Source organism: Pristis pectinata, chromosome 2 (assembly GCF_009764475.1).
Source record: "Pristis pectinata isolate sPriPec2 chromosome 2, sPriPec2.1.pri, whole genome shotgun sequence".
Taxonomy (NCBI): domain Eukaryota; kingdom Metazoa; phylum Chordata; class Chondrichthyes; order Rhinopristiformes; family Pristidae; genus Pristis; species Pristis pectinata.
The window spans coordinates 92,634,155-92,654,967 of NC_067406.1; the positions used below are offsets into that span (position 1 = coordinate 92,634,155).

At 41.8% G+C, this 20,813-nt stretch overlaps 1 protein-coding gene across 1 annotated transcript in view; it reads right to left on the reverse strand.

The window, feature by feature from the left end:
* Window positions 1–20,813, reverse strand: part of ndst3 (N-deacetylase/N-sulfotransferase (heparan glucosaminyl) 3) — a 505,714-nt gene that overhangs the window by 68,989 nt on the left and 415,912 nt on the right. Inside the window, exons 5-6 of the mRNA XM_052040680.1 lie at window positions 19,161–19,307; window positions 17,024–17,178 (exon numbers count right to left, since the gene is read on the reverse strand). Of these exons, the coding sequence (XP_051896640.1) occupies window positions 17,024–17,178; window positions 19,161–19,307 (302 nt within the window). The remainder of the gene's footprint in view (window positions 1–17,023; window positions 17,179–19,160; window positions 19,308–20,813) is intronic.

The following is a 20,813-nucleotide window of genomic DNA, read 5'->3' on the forward strand; positions in this document are numbered from 1 at the left end:
TATTCATTCAGCCTTAATGTAACATTCCTGATTTCAGAAACAGTACCTATCTTAAGATTTTACTAGTGTAATCAGACTTGGATTTAAAATGCTTTTTGCTTTTGACATACTTTTCTTTCTTAAAGTATATTAAAAGGGAATGTCAGTGACAAGGAAGCTGGGAGGTATTTCTAAATAGTACTGAGCAATGAACTTCCGATCTACATTGGCTCTATGTTTAGCTGTTACAAGGAACTGATTTTCCAGTGGGCATGGTGGCTGAGAAGTACAGCTGCACACTGCCCAGCAGGTCCTTTGAAGTCTGGTAAGGATGGTCCCCAGAAGTTCCTCCAAATGTATCTTTGGGGAAGTTCTTGGGTGTAAATTATACCCATTTATATCCAAGAACCTGACACCACCTACCTAATCAATTATGGCAGTAGCATCACCACAAGACTGGAACAATTCAAGGCAACGTCTTCCTCACACCTTTGGAGGGCAATAAATGTAACCTTACAAGCATTACCGATATCTTACAAACATACTAAAAAGAAAAAAATAAATAGCATGAGGCTTAGCAGCATTAAAAGTAGCTAAGGAAAAGGCATTTAAAGCATAAAACAAAAGAAAGTAATGAAGAACTGAAGTGTCAAGTAAAATACTGTAAAAAAATAACTGAACCAAACAGATTATGTGAAAATGAAAAAAGTATGTGCTTCTGACAAAGGGTTTCTCTTACTCACCACTCTTAGAATCTTTCTATTGTTTTATTTAATCCTGAGTGAGACATCTTAAAATACTCCAGAATTGCTCCTGATTTATTAACCCGTGGAAATAATCTGTCATCATTTACTTCATCATAACTCTTCAGAATGTTCAACATATCTTGACTTGCCTCTAGTAAACAGAAGCTGTTAGCTTCCATGTTTGCCTCTATAACCACAATTGCTTAACCCTGGTCACTTTTTATTGACTGCACACTGTGTCAGTATTCTATTAGTTTTGCATAGTTTTACAATGGGATATCCAAAACTATACATAACAATCCCAATAGCAGCTTCACTGAGGTGTGCATTGTTTCCCTTTAGTTTGATATATTACAGCTATAAAATCAAATGTATCTGTTCCTCTTAGGAATGCTGTTCCTCTCTTAAAAATGTTAAAATATGTTTATCCATAAAAAACTGTATTGTCTCACCATTTTTTGACATTGAACTGTATTTGCCAACAACCTGCCAATCTTTCTTGCTCAACTAAATCACCTTTAGTTTTTCATAATCTTCATCCCAAATCATTGATCCTGCATCAATAAATCACATTATTGTTGCAGTCCAGACCACACAAGTTGGTGAGAGTAGCTTAATATCATAGTCCTGTGGAACTTTGCTTACTGCATCTTCCTGGTCCAAAACAATCACCTTACCCCTTCCTTTCTGGTCTTTAACAATCTCATTCCATCTGGCAATATTCTCTTTAATTCCGTGCACCTTTATCATCATAATAATTCTCTCAAGTGGAACTTTGTTGGGTAGTTTAAGACAGTCCGTGAAACAAAATGCTAGTACAACTTCCAGATGCTAAACATTTTAGCTAACCACTCAATGGGCTCCTCTGACATGAAGTGGAGGAAGAAGGTGCACCTCACTGCAGATCTCAGAGGGCAGTTTGAAGTGATGTGATACACATGGCCACAGTGTATAGAACATCCATCATTTCCAGCTTGTGAAGGTGATGACTGTTATTTCCATGTTCTGTGCCATTTCAAAGAAACACTACTCACCATCTCTGAAAAAAGTCAAAAGCTGGAGACCCCTGTTGCTGAGTTAGTGGAAGGATGTTGACTCTTTGTGTGCCTCATGATCCTGCCCATGTGGACCATGCATTGCACTCATCTGCATGAATATTTCTTTCCCAAAACAGTTTCAAGATCTTAAGAACTTTCATATTGTTTTTTCCAAATCATTGTGAATTAGATCAGTGTTTGTCATAGATTTTCCACCTCAAATAAACAGTATTCTGTGGTTAACCTTGTCACCAAGATGGACATAGAGCCTAATTTTTCATTAAATTGTTGATAATCCTTAAGGTTTGTTGTACTGACTGACCGTTGAAAGCTTTCACTGCTTGCTGATGATAAAATCTATAGAAACCCATCAAAGATAGAATCAAATCCTGATGAAGGTTAACTGCACCCCATGGAATTTTTATAAAAGCAAATCTTATATAATAATGGTGCAGTTCATTGACTGTCTAGGAAGGTAATTGACTGAAGAATGTATACAGACAATTAGCAAATATTGCAGCCTATTCGAAGTGGTATTCATGGCAACACAATTAGGGACAGTAGAGAAGATGTAGTGGTAAGGTAGAGTCCAGAGTTCTCAGCATACATGCAGGAACAGGTTTGAACGATGCAGTGGAGGGATTGCATTTAGGAAATAAGAGAGCATAACCGCAGATAACGGTGTGGACTGAGGAAGAAAAGTCATTGCTGGTGATTCTCTGACTACATTTGTATCAATGTTACAGCAACTAGGCATGTCAGGAAGGACAAGGACAGGTGGATTACCTATGTCAGAATCATGTTAGATACTTTTTCCAAATTCTGAAGCTTTTCACTCATTCATAACGTAAGTTAAATATTTTTATTTATGAAGATTTTTTTCAAAGCTGAGGAGAAAGTAACCATACAATCCTTATTGAATAACATTACTCAGTTTTCACACTGAGATAATTCCACTTGCTAGACAGCAAGTTAGAAAATCATGGGATTTATTGAACAGGCATTTACTGGGTTACCCACAGTGATCCATTCATGCTACCAGCAGCAATAACATTTTATAAAATCCACAGGAATCCTCCCACTGTGACCTGTGCTCATACATCATGTTGGGGAAGGGTGGGAGTTCAAGGTTTTCCATCTGAGGTTATAGAGAATTATCTTGGAATTTTCAGGACATTCTGCTTAACAGTAGGGAATATCACTGCAAATGACATTGTTTTTGGGAATTCTCTTCATGTTATCAAATAGTTTTTCTGTACTTGCGAGCTGTTTGAGAGACTGCACAGAAATTTAAAATGAAAAATCCTTAACAGAAGCCCTCTGTATACATTGTGGACAACACTATGGCACTGGCATTATAGCTACTGCCTCACAATTCCAGCAACATGAGTTCAACCCTGATTTCTGTGGCTCTCTGTGTGGAGTTTGCATATTCTACTCGTGACTGTGTGGGTTTTCTGCTGGGTTCTGGTTTCCTCTCACATTCCAAAGACTTGCTGGTTGGTAGGTTAATTGACTATTGTAAATTACTCCTAATCTAGATGGGGGAATCAATGAGGAGTTGATAGGATGGGCATGTGAGAGAGCAGAGGAATACGTGGGGGAATGGATCTGAAAGCATTGCTCTGACAGCCAGCTTAAATTTACTACATTTGCAGGAGGCATGTTCTCTCCTCTCAGAAGCCCATTAGACACTCTGAATTGCTTTCTTTCAGTTGTCCATAATACAAGGTGATTGGGGAGTACTCTCTTCATGTGCTTTCCTGTGCTTCTGCCTTCTACTTCCCAGAAACTCAATTGTAAAAAACGCATGTTTTAAAATTCAAATGGGGAAATACACCATCTGGAGTATTCACACAATTAAAAATCTGGAACAGTTACAGTTATCCATATTGCTCAAACTTTTAAAACCTATTTCAAGTCATCATGAAACTAATTTTATTGCTATTATTCTATCTGACTAAACAATGATTTTCATAATACAGGTAGAAGCTCTCTGGTCCAGCATTTTGTGGTCCGGCAACTCCCATGGTCTGGCATGTTTTGAATCTGTAGTAAATATGTATACTAATTTACTAATTCTAACTAATATCTGAAAATTACCTAAGATCTTTACTAGACTGTAGCTAAATAATCTAGCAGTACAACTTTTGCAATCTCAGCCAGCAGTGTTTCTGACTTACAGAAACTTTGGGTTAAGTATAATTCTGGGAACCCTTACATGACCTGAGGAGTGTCTATACCATAAGACACAGGATCAGAATTAGGCCATTCGGCCTATCGAGTCTGCACTGCCATTTGATCATAGCTGATTTACGTAAAAAGAACAGAACAGTTCTCCTGCTCAGAGGAAGGTGAGTGGGGGCAATTTTTGTGGTCTGGATTTTCTGTGGTCTGGCACCAGTCCAGTCCTAAGAGTGCCGGACTAGAGAGTTTCAACCTGTACTGCAATGTGACAGATCAAAGGAGATGTTCAATCAATATCGTATTGAAAATCAAATAACTTCTGAGAATTCATCACTGATGTTACATTCCAACTGCATACACTTGCACTTTGATAGCACAAGTTTTAAATGCTTCAGCAGGTTTAATTGTTACAGTTCTGATGGGCAATCATCGGAGCTTAAGAGGAATCACATGCAGGGAGAGGAAAAACAGTGAGAAAGAACTTACTGAAAATGTGGAGAAGAAAGAGAGACACTGAATGTGAGGAGGAAAACAGCAAGAGTGAGGGGGTCTGAGGATGTAGAGGGGAATGGTGAGGGAGAGAGACACTGGAGTATGGAGGAGACACTGGAGTACTGAGAAAAAGGGACACAATGAGTGTGTAGACCGAGAGGGGGACACCGAATGTGTGGAGAGAGGCACTGAGGATGTAGAGAACAGAAGGTGTTTTGTCATGGGACATATTTCAAGTACAACTATTGCAGAGCTGCTGAATACTGCATTAAGGAGACACTAGGAGACACCAGGAGTTTCACAGTAAATGCTGACTCTTTATTAAAATTTAACAACAAACTATCATGTATTCACATCACACAATCTTTTAACTATGTCAGATACGTCATATTGCTTTCCCTCTTAAAAACAGTGCTTCACATTATATGATCGATTTGGTTGGATTTCTCAGATGCTTAGACCTTGTCAAGTGTGCTTTTGTCTCTGGCATTGTAATTTTTTTTGATCTGAAATAATTGCAACATCCTGACTCAACTCACCATTGACTTGTATCTCCTCTTCAGTGGTATTATATATATACTTCAATCTCCAATATATCCTGGTAAATCTCTTACTGATGTTATTTGGTCAACATGGACATTCCTTCCTCCAGTTTGAAGGTACAGTATGTGTAGTAATACAGACTTCCACCATTTCACCAATATCCCATGTCTATATATCATACTTGTTGGCTGGTCTCATTTTAACTGCTGTCTCTTTCTCTCCTCCAAGCTGGGCACAGCAAACTCAAGCACCTTCAAAGTCTATCATGCATCAACACCTTTACTGTGGTGAGTCCTGCGGTAGGATGTGGTGTACTATGTTTCATTTGTTTTATCTTCCCCTATAGATGTTTCACCTTCTGTGTTCCAAACCATTAATCACTGATTCTCAAAGAGTATTTCCAAATATCATCACTTCTTTTGGCTGCAATACATGTCCATTTTTTTAACCATTGTCATCGTCATCACCAACTGTAGGTTAATGTTAGGTAGTTCATGTGAAACTACTGTAAAAACCATAGAACAATACAGCACAATACAAGCCCTTCGACGCACCATGATGTGCCGACCTTCAAACCATGCCTAAGACTATCTAGCCCCTTCCTCCCACATATCCCTCTATTTTAAATTCCTCCATATGCTTATCTAACAATCTCTTGAACTTAACCAACGTATCAGCCTCCACCATCACCCCAGGCAGCGCATTCCATGCACCAACCACTCTCTGGGTGAAAAACCTCTTTGACATCTCCCTTGAACTTCCCACCCATGAACTTAAAGCCATGCCCTCTTGTATTGAGCATTGGTGCCCTGGGAAAGAGGCGCTGGCTGTCCACTCTATCTATTCCTCGTAATATTTTGTCTACCTCTATCATGTCTCTTCTCATCATCCTTCTCTCCAATGAGTAAAGCCCTAGCTCCTTTAGTCTCTCATCATAATCCATACTCTCTAATCCAGGCAGCATCCTGGTAAATCTCCTCTGCACCCTTTCCAACGCCTCCACATCCTTCCTATAATGAGGCGACCAGAAATGGACACAGTACTCTAAGTGTGGTCTAACCAGAGTTTTGTAAAACTGCATCATTACCCTCGCAGCTCTTAAACTCGATCCCACGACTCATGAAAGCTAACATCCCATAAGCTTTCTTAACTACCCTATCCACCTGTGAGGCAACTTTCAGTGATCTGTGGATATGAACCCCCAGATCCCTCTGCTCCTCCACACTACCCAGAATCCTGCCATTTACCTTGTACTCCACCTTGGAGTTAGTCCTTCCAAAGTGTACCACCTCACACCTTCTCCAGATTGAAACTCCATCTGCCACTTCTCAGCCCAGCTACTGCATCCTATCAATATCCCTCTGTAAGCTTCGACAGCCCTCCACACTATCCACAGCACCACCGATCTTTGTGTCATCTGCAAACTTGCTAACCCACCCTTCCACCCTCTCATCTAAGTCATAAAGAAATATCACGAAAGGTGAGGTCCCAGAACCGATCGCTGTGGGACACCACTAGTCACAGCCCTCCAATCCGAATGCACTCCCTCCACCACAACCCTCTGCTTTCTATAGGCAAGCCCATTCTGAATCCACACGGCCAAGCCTCCCTGGATCGCTTGCCCTCTGACCTTCTGAAGAAGCCTACCATGAGGGACCTTGTCAAACGCCTTACTAAAATCCATGTAGACCACATCTACTGCACTACCCTCATTAATCTTCCTGGTCACCTCCTCAAAGAACCCTATCAGGCTTGTGAGGCAAGATCTTCCCTTCACAAATCCATGCTGGCTGTCCCTAATCAGTCCATGATTCTCTAAATAATCATAGATCCTATCTCTTAGAATCTTTTCTAACAGCTTGCCCACCACAGACGTAAGGCTCACCGGTCTGTTATTCCCTGGACTATCCCTACTACCTTTCTTGAATAAGGGGACAACATTTGTCACCCTCCAATCCTCCGGTACCATTCCCATGGACAACGAGGACTCAAAGATCCTAGCCAATGGTTCAGCAATCTCCTCCCTTGCCTCGCGAAGCAGCCTGGGGAATATTCCGTCTGTCCTAATATTTTCTAACAGCTCCAACACATCCTCTCTCTTGATATCTACATGCTCCAGAACATCAACCTTACCAACACTGTCCTCAGTGTCATCAAGACCCCTCTCCTTGGTGAAATCTGAAGAGAAGTATTCATTGAGAACCTCACCCACTTCCAAAGCTTCCAGGCACATCTTCTCACCTTTGTCTCTAATCGGACCTACCTTTACTTTAGCCATCCTTCTGCTCTTCACGTACGAGAAAAAGGCCTTGGGATTCTCCTTAACCCTACTCGCCAAAGCCTTTTCATGTCCCCTTCTTGCTCTCCTCAGCCCCTTCTTAAGTTCCTTCCTTGCTACTCTATATTCCTCACGAGCCCTATCTGATCCTTGCTGTTTACACCTTATGTATGCTGCTTTCTTCTTCCTAACTAGTTGTTCCACCTCTCTTGTCACCCATGGTTCCTTCACCCTGCCATTCTTTCTCTGCCTCACTGGGACAAATTTATTCCGAACATCCTGCAAGAGATTCCTGAACAACGACCACATCTCCATAGTACATTTCCCTTCAAAGATATCATCCCAATTTACACTGTCAAGTTCTCGCCTTATAGCCTCATAATTTGCCTTTCCCCAATTAAATATCTTCCCGTCCTCTTTGCTCCTATCCCTGTCCATGACAATGCTAAAGGTTATGGAGCAGTGGTTGCTGTCCCCCAAATGCTCACCCACAGAGAGGTCTGTCACCTGACCCGGTTCATTACCTAAAACTAGATCTAATATGGCATTCCCTCTAGTCAGCCTGTCAACATACTGTGACAGGAACCCATCCTGGACACACTTAATAAACTCTGCCCCGTCTAAACCTTTGTCACTAAGCGGGTGCCAATCAATATTTGGGAAGTTGAAGTCTCCCATGATAACAACCCTGTTATTTTTGCATCTTTCCAAAATCTGCCTCCCAATTTGCTCCTCAGTATCCCTACTGCTACCAGGGGGGCCTATAGAATACTCCCAGTAGAGTAACTGCTCCTTTCTTGTTCCTAACTTCCACCTGTACTGACTCTAGAGAGGATCCTTCTACATTATCAACCCCTTCTGTGTCCCTGACCAGTATCGCCACCCCTCCTCCTCTTCTCCCCCCCCTCCCTATCCCTTTTAAAACAGTGAAAACCAGGAATATTCAATATCCATTCCTGCCCTGGTGTCAGCCAAGTCTGTGTAAGAGCCACAATATTGTAGTCCCATGTACTTATCCAAGCTCTCAGTTCATCTCCCTTGTTCCTGATGCTTCTTGCATTTAAGTAAATGCACTTTAGCCCATCCACCTTTCTACTTTCATACCCTGTACTCTGCTTCTCCTTCCTCAAAGCCTCTCTGCCTGTTAGATCTAACTTTTCCCCATCCCGTTCTTCCTCTGACCTACCCCTCTGGTTCCCATCTCCCTCGCAAACTAGTTTAAACTCTCCTGAACCACCCTAGCAAACCTGCCTGCAAGGATATTGGCCCCCCTTGGGTTCATGTGTAACCCGTCCTCTCTGTACAGGTCCCACCTTCCCCAGAAGAGATCCCAATGATCCAAAAATCTAAAACTTTCCCTCCTACACAAACTTCTCAGCCACGCATTTATTTGCCATCTCCTCCTATTCCTACCTTCACTATCGCGTGGCACTGGCAGCAATCCCGAGATTGCTACCCTTGATGTCCTGTTCTTCAGCCTTCTGCCTAGCTCCCTAAACTCACTTTTCAGGACCTCATCCCCCTTCCTACCTATGTCGTTGGTACCAACATGAACCACAACATCTGGCTGTTCTTCCTCCCGCTCAAGAATCCTTTGGACCCCATCAGTGACATCCCAGACCCTGGCACCTGGGAGGCAACATACCATCTGGGATTCATGCTTACTGCCACAGAAGCTCCTATCTGTTTCTCTGAGTATCGAGTCCCTTATCACTACTGCCTTCCTCTTCTCCTCCCTTCCCTTCTGAGCAGCAGGACCAGTCCCAGTGCCAGAGACCTGGCTACTGCTGCTTGATCCCTGCAGGTCATCCCCCTCAACAGCTCCCCAAGCAGAAAACCTGTTATTGAGGGGAACAGCCTCCGGGGTCCTCTGCACTATCTGCCTGTTCGTTTTCTTTTTCCTTTTCTCTCCCCCGACAGTCACCCTTCTATCTACTTCCTGGACCCCAGAAGTACCTAATCTAAGGGGGGGGGGGGAGTGGTGACAGTCTCCCGATGTACATTATCTACATAATACTCTCCCTCACTGATGCTTCGCAGTGTTTGAAGCTGCAACTCCAGCTCATCAATTCTGAGCCAACGTTCCTCCAGCCTCAAGCACTTACTGCAGATGTAGTCATCGTGCACCACTGCAAGGTCCACGAGCTCCCACATCAAGCAGCTGCAGCACACAACCATGTCCTCTATCTGAACTAATTCTTTCCCTACCTAGTTTTATCCTACTTAAAAATTTGTAACAGATAACAGGTAAACCTTACCTTTACCTACCAGCTACTCGCCCGCCTTGCCCCTTTATGCTGAAGCCCTTTGGGCCAAAGCCCAAAACACTCTGCTCCCTCTCACTCCACTGCCCGCTCTGACTCTGTCCACTGGATATGGCAGTCTTCTTTTTAAACTGTTCGCGCACTACTGACTGACGTCATGCGCCTGCGCAGTTACTCCCTGCTATCCCCGAAATGTTAGAAGAAGAAAAAAAACTTATCTGTTCGGAACTCCTCAGCTGCTTCCGCTCGCTCGCCTCTTGCTCCCAATCAAAAACGGCAAAGACTTCTCTTCTCTTTTTAAAATTGGTGATTACTTTGCAATACTTCCAGCATGTAATAACTCAATATTGAAGAGTAACAACAAGTTACTATTTGTACTTACGTCACCTGCACTACTTTGTTTCGTCACGCTTTCATACAGCAATGCCACAATGAGAGCAAGATTTGGACCATAAACAACAGTGAGTCAGAGAAGTTCTTATAGTGTAGAGAACAGTGAAAGAGAGAAAGAGACACTATACAGAGAACAATAAATAGGAGAGGCTGGTGCAGAGAATGTGGAGGGGAAATGAGGCAATGACACATGACGTGTGGAGCAGAAAAGAGATAGAGAGGGGCACTGTGTACGAAGATGAACAGAGAGATCCAATGAGTACTGAGAACAGTGAAAGATGCACTCAGAGTGTGGAAAAGAATAGTGAAAGAGATGGGCATTGAGGGTGTGGGAAGAATTAGGGAAGGAAATAGTGAGAGAAAGAGAGGTATTGAGCATGTGGGGAGAATAGTAAGGGAGAGAAAGACATTATGAGGGCAAACAGTGAGAGAGACACACACACATTCACACACATTCACACACATTGAGAGAGAGGCATTGACAGGATAGAACAGAACAGTGAGAGAGAGAGGGAGAGAGAGAAAGGTTCAGATAATGTTGAGAACAGTGAGAGAGATAAAGATAGAGAGATACATTGTTGAGAACAGTGAGTGGGACAGATACGAATTGAGAGAATGGAGGGAAAAGAAACAGGAAGTGTAGAGCAAGAGTGAGACATAATAATGGGGCATTGCTTGTGAATAACAGAGACAGAGAGAGGCACTGAGTGCTCAGGAGAGCATTGAGAGAAGCATAAGAATATAAGTGAATATGAGCATAAGTGAGCCACTTGGCCTCTCGTCTGCCCTGCCATTCAATATGATCATAGCTGATCAGCACAGCCTTATCTCCTCTTCTGTGCCAGTTCTCCGCAGCCCTCAATTCCCTGATCTTTCAAAAATATGATATACTTTCTCTTTAAATAACCCCCATCATCTAACCACCATATCACTCTGGAGTATATTATTCTAGAGATTCATCACCCTCTGTGAGAAGTTCCTATGAACCTCAATTTCAAATGACCACTTCCTAAGCTTGTAACTACGCCCCCTCATTCAAGATTCTCTCACTCAACAGCTCAACATCTACCCTGTCATGCCCCTATGGAGCTTCTATGTTTCAATAAGTTCATTCTCCTGAACTCCAATAGTCCCAAAGCACTCAGAATGTGGAACAATAATAGTATGGAGAAGGACAGAATATAAAAACACAAGAAACAGAAGCAGAAGGAGTCCAATTAGCCCCTCATAAATGTTCTGCCTTTCAATAAGATAATGGCTGATATTCCTTATATCTCTTGATTCCTTCAGCATCTAAAATTCGTTTGATCACTAATTTGAATATACTCAGCAACTGTGCCTCCACAGCCCTCCTGGGCAGAGAATTCCAAAAACTTACTACACTCCGGGTGAAGAAATTCTTTCTCACCTCAGTCCTGAATGGCCACCTCCTTATTTTGAGACTGTGACCTCTGGTTCTAGACACACCAGCTAGGAGAAATATCAACTCTGCATCCACACAGTCAAACCCTATATGAATTCTGTAAGTTTCAATGAGATCATCTCTATATGTAGTATGCTTAATTTGTTCTCATATGACAAACCCACCATCTGAGGAACCAACCTGTCACATCTTTGTTGCACTCCTGTTACTTCAAGTCTATCCTTCCTTAGGGAGGGAGATAATTCAGCCAAATATCTCTTCTCTCGCACTCAAATCCTATTGCAATAAAGGTCAACGTGCCATTTTACTCCTCTGGATGTAAGAAGGGTATCCAGATTTCTCTGAACACCAAACACCATTCAAGCTCTCACTATTAAAAAATAATATGACTTTTTTCATTTTCTGTCTCACATTTTTCCACATTATATTCCATCTACATGTTTTTACTCTTTCACTTAACCTGTCTATATCATCCTGAAGTCTTTCATTCTCCTTGCAGCCCACACTACCAAATAGATTTTCAACATCTGCAGACTTGGATATAATACAATTGAACACCTCATCCAAATCACTGATATGGATGGTGAACACCCAGGACCTCAGCACTGATTCCTATAGCACCCCACCAGTCACAGCTTCCAATCTGAAAGTATCTGATGACCAGTCCTCAATTCATGCCGGTACATTACCCTGTCCAGTGCACACTAATTTTGTTTAATAACCTCCTGTGTGGCACTTTATCCCCAGCCTTCTGAAATTCCAAATATATCATCTCAACTGATGAGTCCTTATCTATCCTGCTAGTTACAACTTCAAAAAACTCTTAAGAGATTTGTCAAACAAGATTTCCCATGGTGGCTCTTTCCCAGTAGTAAAACTCTGATTGTTTGGGAATCCTGATGATTTTGCATCTGGCTCACTCATTAGTCTGGAGTGTAAGTTAAGGTGTACAGCTGGAGCGGGGGATCCCGACTCTGGGCTGGCTGTGAGGTTGGGACAAGGAGTGGGATCCAGCGCACCAGCATGTGGGTGGAGGCTTGTAGCTGTAGCTGACGTCTGATGAGCCGAAACTCACCTGGTTCTAGTTCTTGCTTCTGTTAAATTCAACAGAGCTCATCAGTATCACCAAAATCCCAAGGGTGCTGGATTATTAGTTTTACAGTTTTATTTTCTAAATGTTCTGATAACACTCCCTTAATTATCATTCCCTAATATTTTGTGTGTGTGAGAGAGAGAGAGAGGGGGGGGGGTGTGGGGGAAGAAAAGGTGTTGGAAGTCCAATGGTGAACAATGAGAGGAAGACTTAAGAGTGTGTGGGGAGAGCAATGAGAGGGAGAGAGTATCAATTGAATTGAGAGAGAAGAAACAGCATAGAGGAACAATGAACAAGAGACTGGAAGTGTGGAGGATAACACTAAAAAGCATTTGTATAGTGGAGAACAGTAAGAGAGAGGTTCACTTAGGGGGAACAACAGAGAGAGAGAGAGAGAGAGGGTGTAAAAGAACAATAGTGTAAGAGAAAAGTGTAAAGAATACTGGAAGTGAGGAGCAGCAGAGTGAAAGTGGGTAGAAAACTGAAGAACAGAATGTAGAGCAAAAAGATGAACTCTTGACCTTACAATCTACCTCATCATGGCCCTTGTGCCTTATTGTCTGCCTGCACTGCACTTTCTCTGTAGCTGTAACACTATATTCTGCATTCTGTTATTGTTTTTCCCTTTGCACTACCTCGATGTACTTATGTTTTTAGATAGAATGTAGAACATAGAAACTGGACAGGCCATTTGGGCCACTACATTGTGCTGATCTTGATGCTAATTTATAATAAATGTCCTGTGTATCATCCATATCCTTCCATTCCCTTCATATTCATGTGTCTATCTTAAACTCCACCAAACTGCCTGCTTTCACTACTACCCCAGTAACCTATTCTAGGCACCTACCACCCTCTGCCTAAAAAACTCGCTCCTCATGTCGCCTTTAAACTTCCCCCCTCTAACCTTAAAAGCATGTCTTCTGGAATTTGACATTTCTACCCTGGGATCAGATTCTGACTGTCTATCCTATCTATGCCTCTTATAATTTTAAAAACCTCTATCAGGTCTCCCATCAGCCTCCAACACTCTAGGGGGACCAACACAAGTTTGTCCAATCTTTCCTTATAGCTCATATCATCTAATCCAGGCAGCATCCTGGTAAACCTCTTCTCCACCTTCTCCACAGTCTCCACATCCTTCCTATAATGGGGCAATCAGAACTGCACACAATACTCTAAGAACGGTCTGACTAAAGGTCTGTATAGCTGCAGCATGACTTCCTTACCCTTATACTCAACACCCCTACCAATGAAGGCAAGCATGCCACACACCTTCTTTACCACCTTATTCACTTGCATAGCCATTTTCAGTGAATATGGACCTGGACCCCAAGATCCCTCTGTACCTCAATACTGTTAAGGGGTCTACCACTAACTGTATACTTTCTCCTTTCATTTGACCTCCCAAAGTGTAACACCTCACACTTGCCCGGATTAAACTCCATCTGCCACTTTGCCCATATCTGTAACTGATCTATATCCCGCTGTATTCTTTGATAGTCCTTTACACTGTCTCCAACTCCACCAATCTTGGTGTCATTCACAAACTTGCTCATCCACCCATCTACATTTTTTCCAAATCATTGATATACATCACAAACAATAGATGTTCCCGCACCGATCCATGCAGAACACCACTGGTCACGGACCTCCAGCCAGAATAGTAGCCTTCCACCCCTACTCTCTGTCTTCAATGGCGAAGCCAGTTCTGAATCCCAACTTGCAATTCACCTGGATCCCATGCTTCTTCACCTTCTAAATCAACCTACCATGAGGGACCTTATCAAACACCTTACTAAAGTCCATGTGGATAACGTCCACTGACTTACCCTCATCAAGATCCTTTGTCACCTCCTCAAAAAACTAATTAAGTTTGTAAGGCATGACCTGCCCCGCACAAAGTTCTGTACGGATGGCAGGCAAAACAAAGTTTTTCACTGTATCTCAATGCATGTGACAATAATAAACCAATTACCAACAAGTGAGAGACTGAGAGCATGTGGAAAGCAACAAGAGTGAGGGGGCACTAACAGAAGCACAAACAGCACATTCATCCCCTTGCTCTTGCTCCAGCATTCAACAAAATAATGGCTAACCATGTTCCTTGAGTCCCTTAATATCCAAAATCGCTGCGAACAAAGAGCGTGAAGGACATGAAGTGCGGCAGCACGAGATGCTGACAATAAGGAGGACAACAGTGAGAACAAAAGGCCCTGAGATGGTGCAGCAAGGCAGCACCAGCCCCATGCATATTAACTCTGGCTTTGCAGAGGAGCCACAGAGAGTCTACCTGAGCTACTGATTTGCCCTGCCGGAGGGCACAGTTTGCCAACCAAATGTCCCCATGAGCTCCAAAATATCTTGAGCCTCTGACTGGGGATGTCAGAAGGGTGATGCAATTGAACTACCTTCTGTCCATCTAACCTTTGTCAGGAATTAAAATCAACCCATACATAAACTTATAATTGGCTGGTCCTTAAACAACAAGAAGTTTATAAGGTCTAGCATAACACTAACATGTTGCTTATCAAACCTTACACTATGTCCACTGAGTGGTATTTTAACTTATTCTGCATTAATTCAACAGTGATCAGGCTCTATGGTGAGGGCTGGTAGGACCATGGTGTGGCTGGGGGAGTGTCGGCAAGGGGGAAGGTGCAGCTCGTTGAGTTTCCAGCCTCACAAAATTGGCAGCAGGCCAGCAGAATCCTCAGAGAGGAACAAGTGTTTCAGGAGTCAGGTCAGGCGAGCAGAATAAATTCTGTGCAATGTCAGAGCCCCAGATCTTACTGATCCAGTATTTCACTGCCTTCTGTGTATAATTTAGTCTAGTGAAAGAAATATGTTGTACCTAGCAGGTTGTCATCTCGTTAGTTTTGTCTTTTGGGACAGATACAGAACTTTCACTTGAATATATAATGCAATTAGAAATTAATTAGTCCAGGGAAGGTAACCCAAACATTGTAGCAATTTCAGTTTAGGCAAGACTTTGGGGTGAAATGGGTTTAGGAGAGCACCTTAAATCAGAAAATAACAAGTTGGCATTTTGTCTCACACCAGCAAATAACTTCAACCAAAAACAAATATTAAGCATGTCTATAACTTTCAGAAACTAACATAAAAGTAGTAAGTAAAAGCTCAATCTACAACTGATCTGTTCTGTTTTATGATGCATTTTAAAAAGTGTGGCATATCCTGTTTTCAGTTTTGGAGCTTGACAGTGACTACCAGCAAGATTGAATCCTTTGTAGTATATATTAGTCCAAGAAGGCAAATACAACCAAGCCTGATGCTGCTTATGTTGATCCTTACGCATATTTCCTAGGAGGAATTGGTAGCCTGTGATCAAAAGAAGTTGCACACAGTGACAAGAAAATGTATACATAACTATTTTTCGTTCACTGCATCTTTCTCAAGAAATTATTTTACTGTTACTGGGAGAAGATGCAGTTTATCTCCTTCTAATGCTGTATCAGGTGGGGCAGAGTGAGCCATGGCACTACACTCTGCCCCACCTGATACAGCATTAGCAATGGGCACCCTGATCAATAGACGTTGCATAAGATGACAAAACTGTCGCAGGCCAAATTGCAGATGATTGGGTAATTCCAATTCAGCAAGCTTGGTGTCCATATCCATGTAAATGACTGAGGATTTATGGACATAATTTATGCACATAACAAACCAAATTCACTGTATTTTTCAGGAGAAATGGCCCTGGCTCTGAGAGAAGGTTGCCATAATTGGTTCCTTTTGCTCTTCAAATAGACTGTTTATCCAGTAAAGTGACATTATTCATTAGTCAACAGACTGTTTGCTCTGGGAAGAGATCTTACGTTTTGCCCTCGCCCTCCCCCCCCCTTAACATGAAGATCATCAGGCCATCTGTAGCACCTTCACCTGTGACGATCGTGGGTGAATACTAGTCTTGTAGTGGTCTAGAAGTGAGGCCCAGCAATTCTGAATCATGAAGGCAATTAAAAGGGGAAGTAAAGTGATTCCATTTTTCCCACTGAACTGATTATGTTCTTTCACCATCACTTTTTTCCCATTATCTCTCTGAGTGCTCTGTGTACCCTTGGTCTTACAATTGTGAATTAATTTTCCCTGATGGTCATTGCGTGCAGTAGAAGTGAGAAGTGTAATGAAAGTCAGCATATTCTAACCATTTGGATAAAAAGGAGGCATTATTTAAGTTTCATGTCAGTTTTCTCAGGAGATGATAGTTGCTTTACTTTATCAGTCACATATATATGGGCATGTACTTATGCTACCATATGTGCACGTGTATTGGAAGCTGAATAAGAGAAACTCATTTGGTGATACATGGGAGATAAGTTACATTTTACATATTTATAGGAAATCTATAGTTTGTTCGAGGGGTTCTGAGAATCTAAAGTTTTATTCTCTCAAAACCTAATTCTGATATATGAATTTATGCAAAGAAGAGGAGGATAATTCCTTAATCATCACTTTCTTTGTTCTTAATCACAGTCAAAAGCATCTTTAAGAATATGATTCGTCATCTTTTGTAATTCTCTCAAATTTAGTTTATGATAATAATCTCAAGCCAGCTGATACTCACTAATGCAAACTCCTTGTTGAGAATCATTTGCTCAGCCAACACCGATTCATTGTGGAAGAGATGAGGTTGCATGTGGCTCCACATGTGGGGGAACCACCAAAATTCATTCACGTACTTTAGCAGCAGATCATCACCTTCATCCTCTGCGAGCATCCCTGAAAATGTTACACGTGTCAGTTTTGAAATAGAATCGAAGTTCAGGTCCCAATAATTGGACTTAAACACTTTCCGGAATTGGGGACAATGAGGGCGGTCCTGAGATTCCCTGCCATATTAAAGTGGTATTGTGAACCATTGGAAAAGAAGACTTTTGTTGTCATCTAGGAGTCAATGTGCCCATTGATCCTGCCGTTGAGATATAGCTAGTAACCTAATTGGACAAAGTGTAAAAGTTTCATGATAGATCCATTTTATCATAATTCCACTTGCTTGAACATCACAAATAATGTGCCCATTTAGGAATATAAAGCTGTTGATGGCTGACAGAGATATGGGAATTTTTAGTGGAACATGCAATGCCACATCATGCTATTAACAGCCACACAATTCTGTTGAATCTAGGAGAAATATATCATTACCCCTCTGAGTATTTCTTTGGGCATTTGGGGAAGCTGGAGAATACAGAGTAATAATTCTGATTAGGTACTATTGTGATTCCTTGGAATGAAGCAAAGGTGTAAAATATCAGTTGGGATCACTTTCCCTGCTGTAACTGGAGCAAATCAATTTATTAGAAAGAGTCTGGAAAGTTCACCCTCATCAATACATCTTCCTTGCAGAGTCTTGCAAACATTAAGTGAGAGATTCCTTGGAAATTAAGCACCAGGTAGAGCCAAGTGTTTTGTATATATAAATTCACAGATCACTACAAATAGTCCATTACAAAAAGCAAATAAAGTAAGACATTCATGTTGGAGAAGGCTGGAAGAGAAGTAAGATTAATCAGACAGCACCAGAGAAATTATATATCAGCACAGAAACAGGCCATTCAGCCTAACTGGACTAAGCCAAAGTTAATATATGACATAAGCCTCCTTCCTGAATACTTCACCAGCCCTACCAACATAACCTTCTGTTTGTTTTATTCTCATGTACTTGGTTGACCCAGTCTCAGAAAGCTCACAGGAAAAACTTTGGAAGGTTTACCTGAGTCCACACATCTTGCCAACATAGTCCGGTTCTCCTCTAGTGCAGCTTGACTTGTCTGATTCCTTTATGTCTTCCAGTGCCATCTCTTTCTTTGCAAAGCATGTAATCTAAAGTGCGATTTCCATCGGAAAGCCCACTTTGGACACTATGGATACTTTCCCCTGATTCTGAGTCAATATAACCCTTCCTTATAGTGAAGATCTTGTGCACAATTTGATAGGTACAGTTCCCATGATTGCTTCAGTGATTCAATTTTGGGGATGTCTAAGAAGAATTGTAATTCAGGTATCTTGGAAGGTTATAAGGCTGGAGGAAATTACAAAGATAGGATAGGGCAAAACTTTGGAGGGATTTTAAACAAGGAAGAGGATTTTAAAACCAAGGCATTGTTCGAGCATGAGCCAGTGTAGGTCAACAAGCACAGGGTGATGAATGAACAATACTACTTGCAAGTAAGGACCTGGCAGTAGAGTTTTGGGTCCTCATTTATGTAATGTAAAATGAGGGAGGATGGCCAGGAAAGTAATGGATTAATCAAAACTAGAGGTAACAACTGTATTGAAGAGGGTTACAGCAACAGATGAGCTGAACCAGGGTCAGAATTCAGCAACATAGGCGGCCTTCACATGTCTTTGAATTAATGGGGCTGTTATATTTAGCTTTCTAACATACAGTAATAGACACAGCATTGCTCACCTTTCTATATCTCACTTCATCATTGTCTTGTTGACCTATCTAGGATCTGAGAAGAATTAAGTTCCACAAGAGATTAGACATTTAAATGTTCAGGTTGTAGTTATATGTGCCCATAAAACTGCTTCAACCAGCAATACCTATTACTAGTGAATAAAATAAATTAAAATGTTGACTAGGAGCATGCAGTATAGTAAGTGAAGAATCATGATCAATTAAAGGAAACAAACTGCATTCTTTACAACTATTTTGCTGAACAGACTAGGCAATGGCCAATGGTTCTGATGAGTAATACCGGCATTCAACTGCTTGCAGGTAAATACATCCTGAATTTTCACAACCCTTTTATGAGTCTGGGATGAACTGAGGATGAAATGCAGGGGAACTTGCTCCAGATCTGGTGTAGGATCAGGTTCCCATTCATTCCCTGGGGATTTCTGACCTAGAGATTAGGATGTACAAGTTAAATACAGTTATTTATTTTTAACTTATTTGACTTTATTTTGATTATTTAATTGGTTATAGGTTCTCAATCTACTTTAATACATTGAATTTATTTTTTACATGTCCTACATTTTAATTATTTAAAGCAAGTGATTACAATGTCTCTGTTTTTAAACATCTTTGAGTATCAGTGTTAATGACAACCTCTTCCAAATGCCTCACATACTTTGACAGGAGGTTAGGCTCCACCCCCAGTCTTGCCTCCTATCAATGGTTATCACGTTGTTCTAGAGCCAGGGCCAAGGTAGTTTGTGGGCTGAGGCCCAGTCATTGCTGAAACTTTGTTATCCCTTGCTGACCAGCTCCAGGATTGGGATGCCCAAGAGAACTGGAGCCACAGCTTTCTGCCAGGTTAGTGTAGGTGTTAGGGTAATACATGCGATGAGTCTGAGCAGTGGGCCAAATCATGCACTATGACACACCACAGAAGAAGCCCATTCAATCTTTCATGCCTGTATCAGTTTTTCATAAAGCTAACCAATTAATTGCTCATACTTGCCTATTCCCTTAGATTTTCCCCTTCAAATATTAATCTAGTTCCCTTTTGAAAATTGCTACAGTGCCTGCTTCCCCTGCTCTTTCAGGTAGTGCATTCCAAATAAATGTTCCATATTTCCCTGAGAAATACTATGTTGCAGCATGCAATGGAAATCAGTTTGGTCCTGGGATAGTGCCAAGGAGAAGTCTGGGATGGGAGTTTGGATTGGGGATCTGGAGGGAGAGGGTCAAGGTGAGGGTTGATAGAAATGGTCAGGTTCAGGGCTGGCTGGTCTGGGTGGAGAGAACAGTAGCTGGATGGTGGCTGGGAGGCTGGCAGGGAAGGATCAGGAGTTGTCAGTTGGTGGATCAGCAGATTGGTGGTTGGACTGTGGTGTCCTGAGTTGGTTTTGGAGGTGTGTTCATACCCGAGTCACGAGCTGGGAAGTGCGAGGTTGGTGGTGGTCAGCGCCAGGCTAATGTGGCCAAGGAGGAGCAGTCCAGGGAAGTGAATTACTTGTAACTTACCTGATTGGGATTTACAGTATCAGAATTCACAGACAGGTGTGCAAGGCCTGCTCAAAAGTGCCTTGGGCTTGAGCACCTCTGAATTTCCTGCTTGCTGATTCTTGAAAAATACATTCTTTGTTCTAACACAACCTGATTTCTTAATGCAACCTTACCTGCACCAACCAATTGCTAATCAATTCAGTTATCACTACTCTCTTTGTCTTTGTTATTGACACAATATCATATTCTATCTGGTAATGTGTGGCTGCACCTTACCATGTAATTTACCTATATGCACTTCATATCACATCATAGACAGCTTCATATCTGCCCTATCAATTCTTACAAATTCTAATTATATTTTACTCTAGTGCTATTTGCCTCTCCCAGTCCTTGGTGCATCTTTTTCCTCCTCTCCTAGTATTCATCCAGGCGTTCATCTCCATGCCAATTTTGC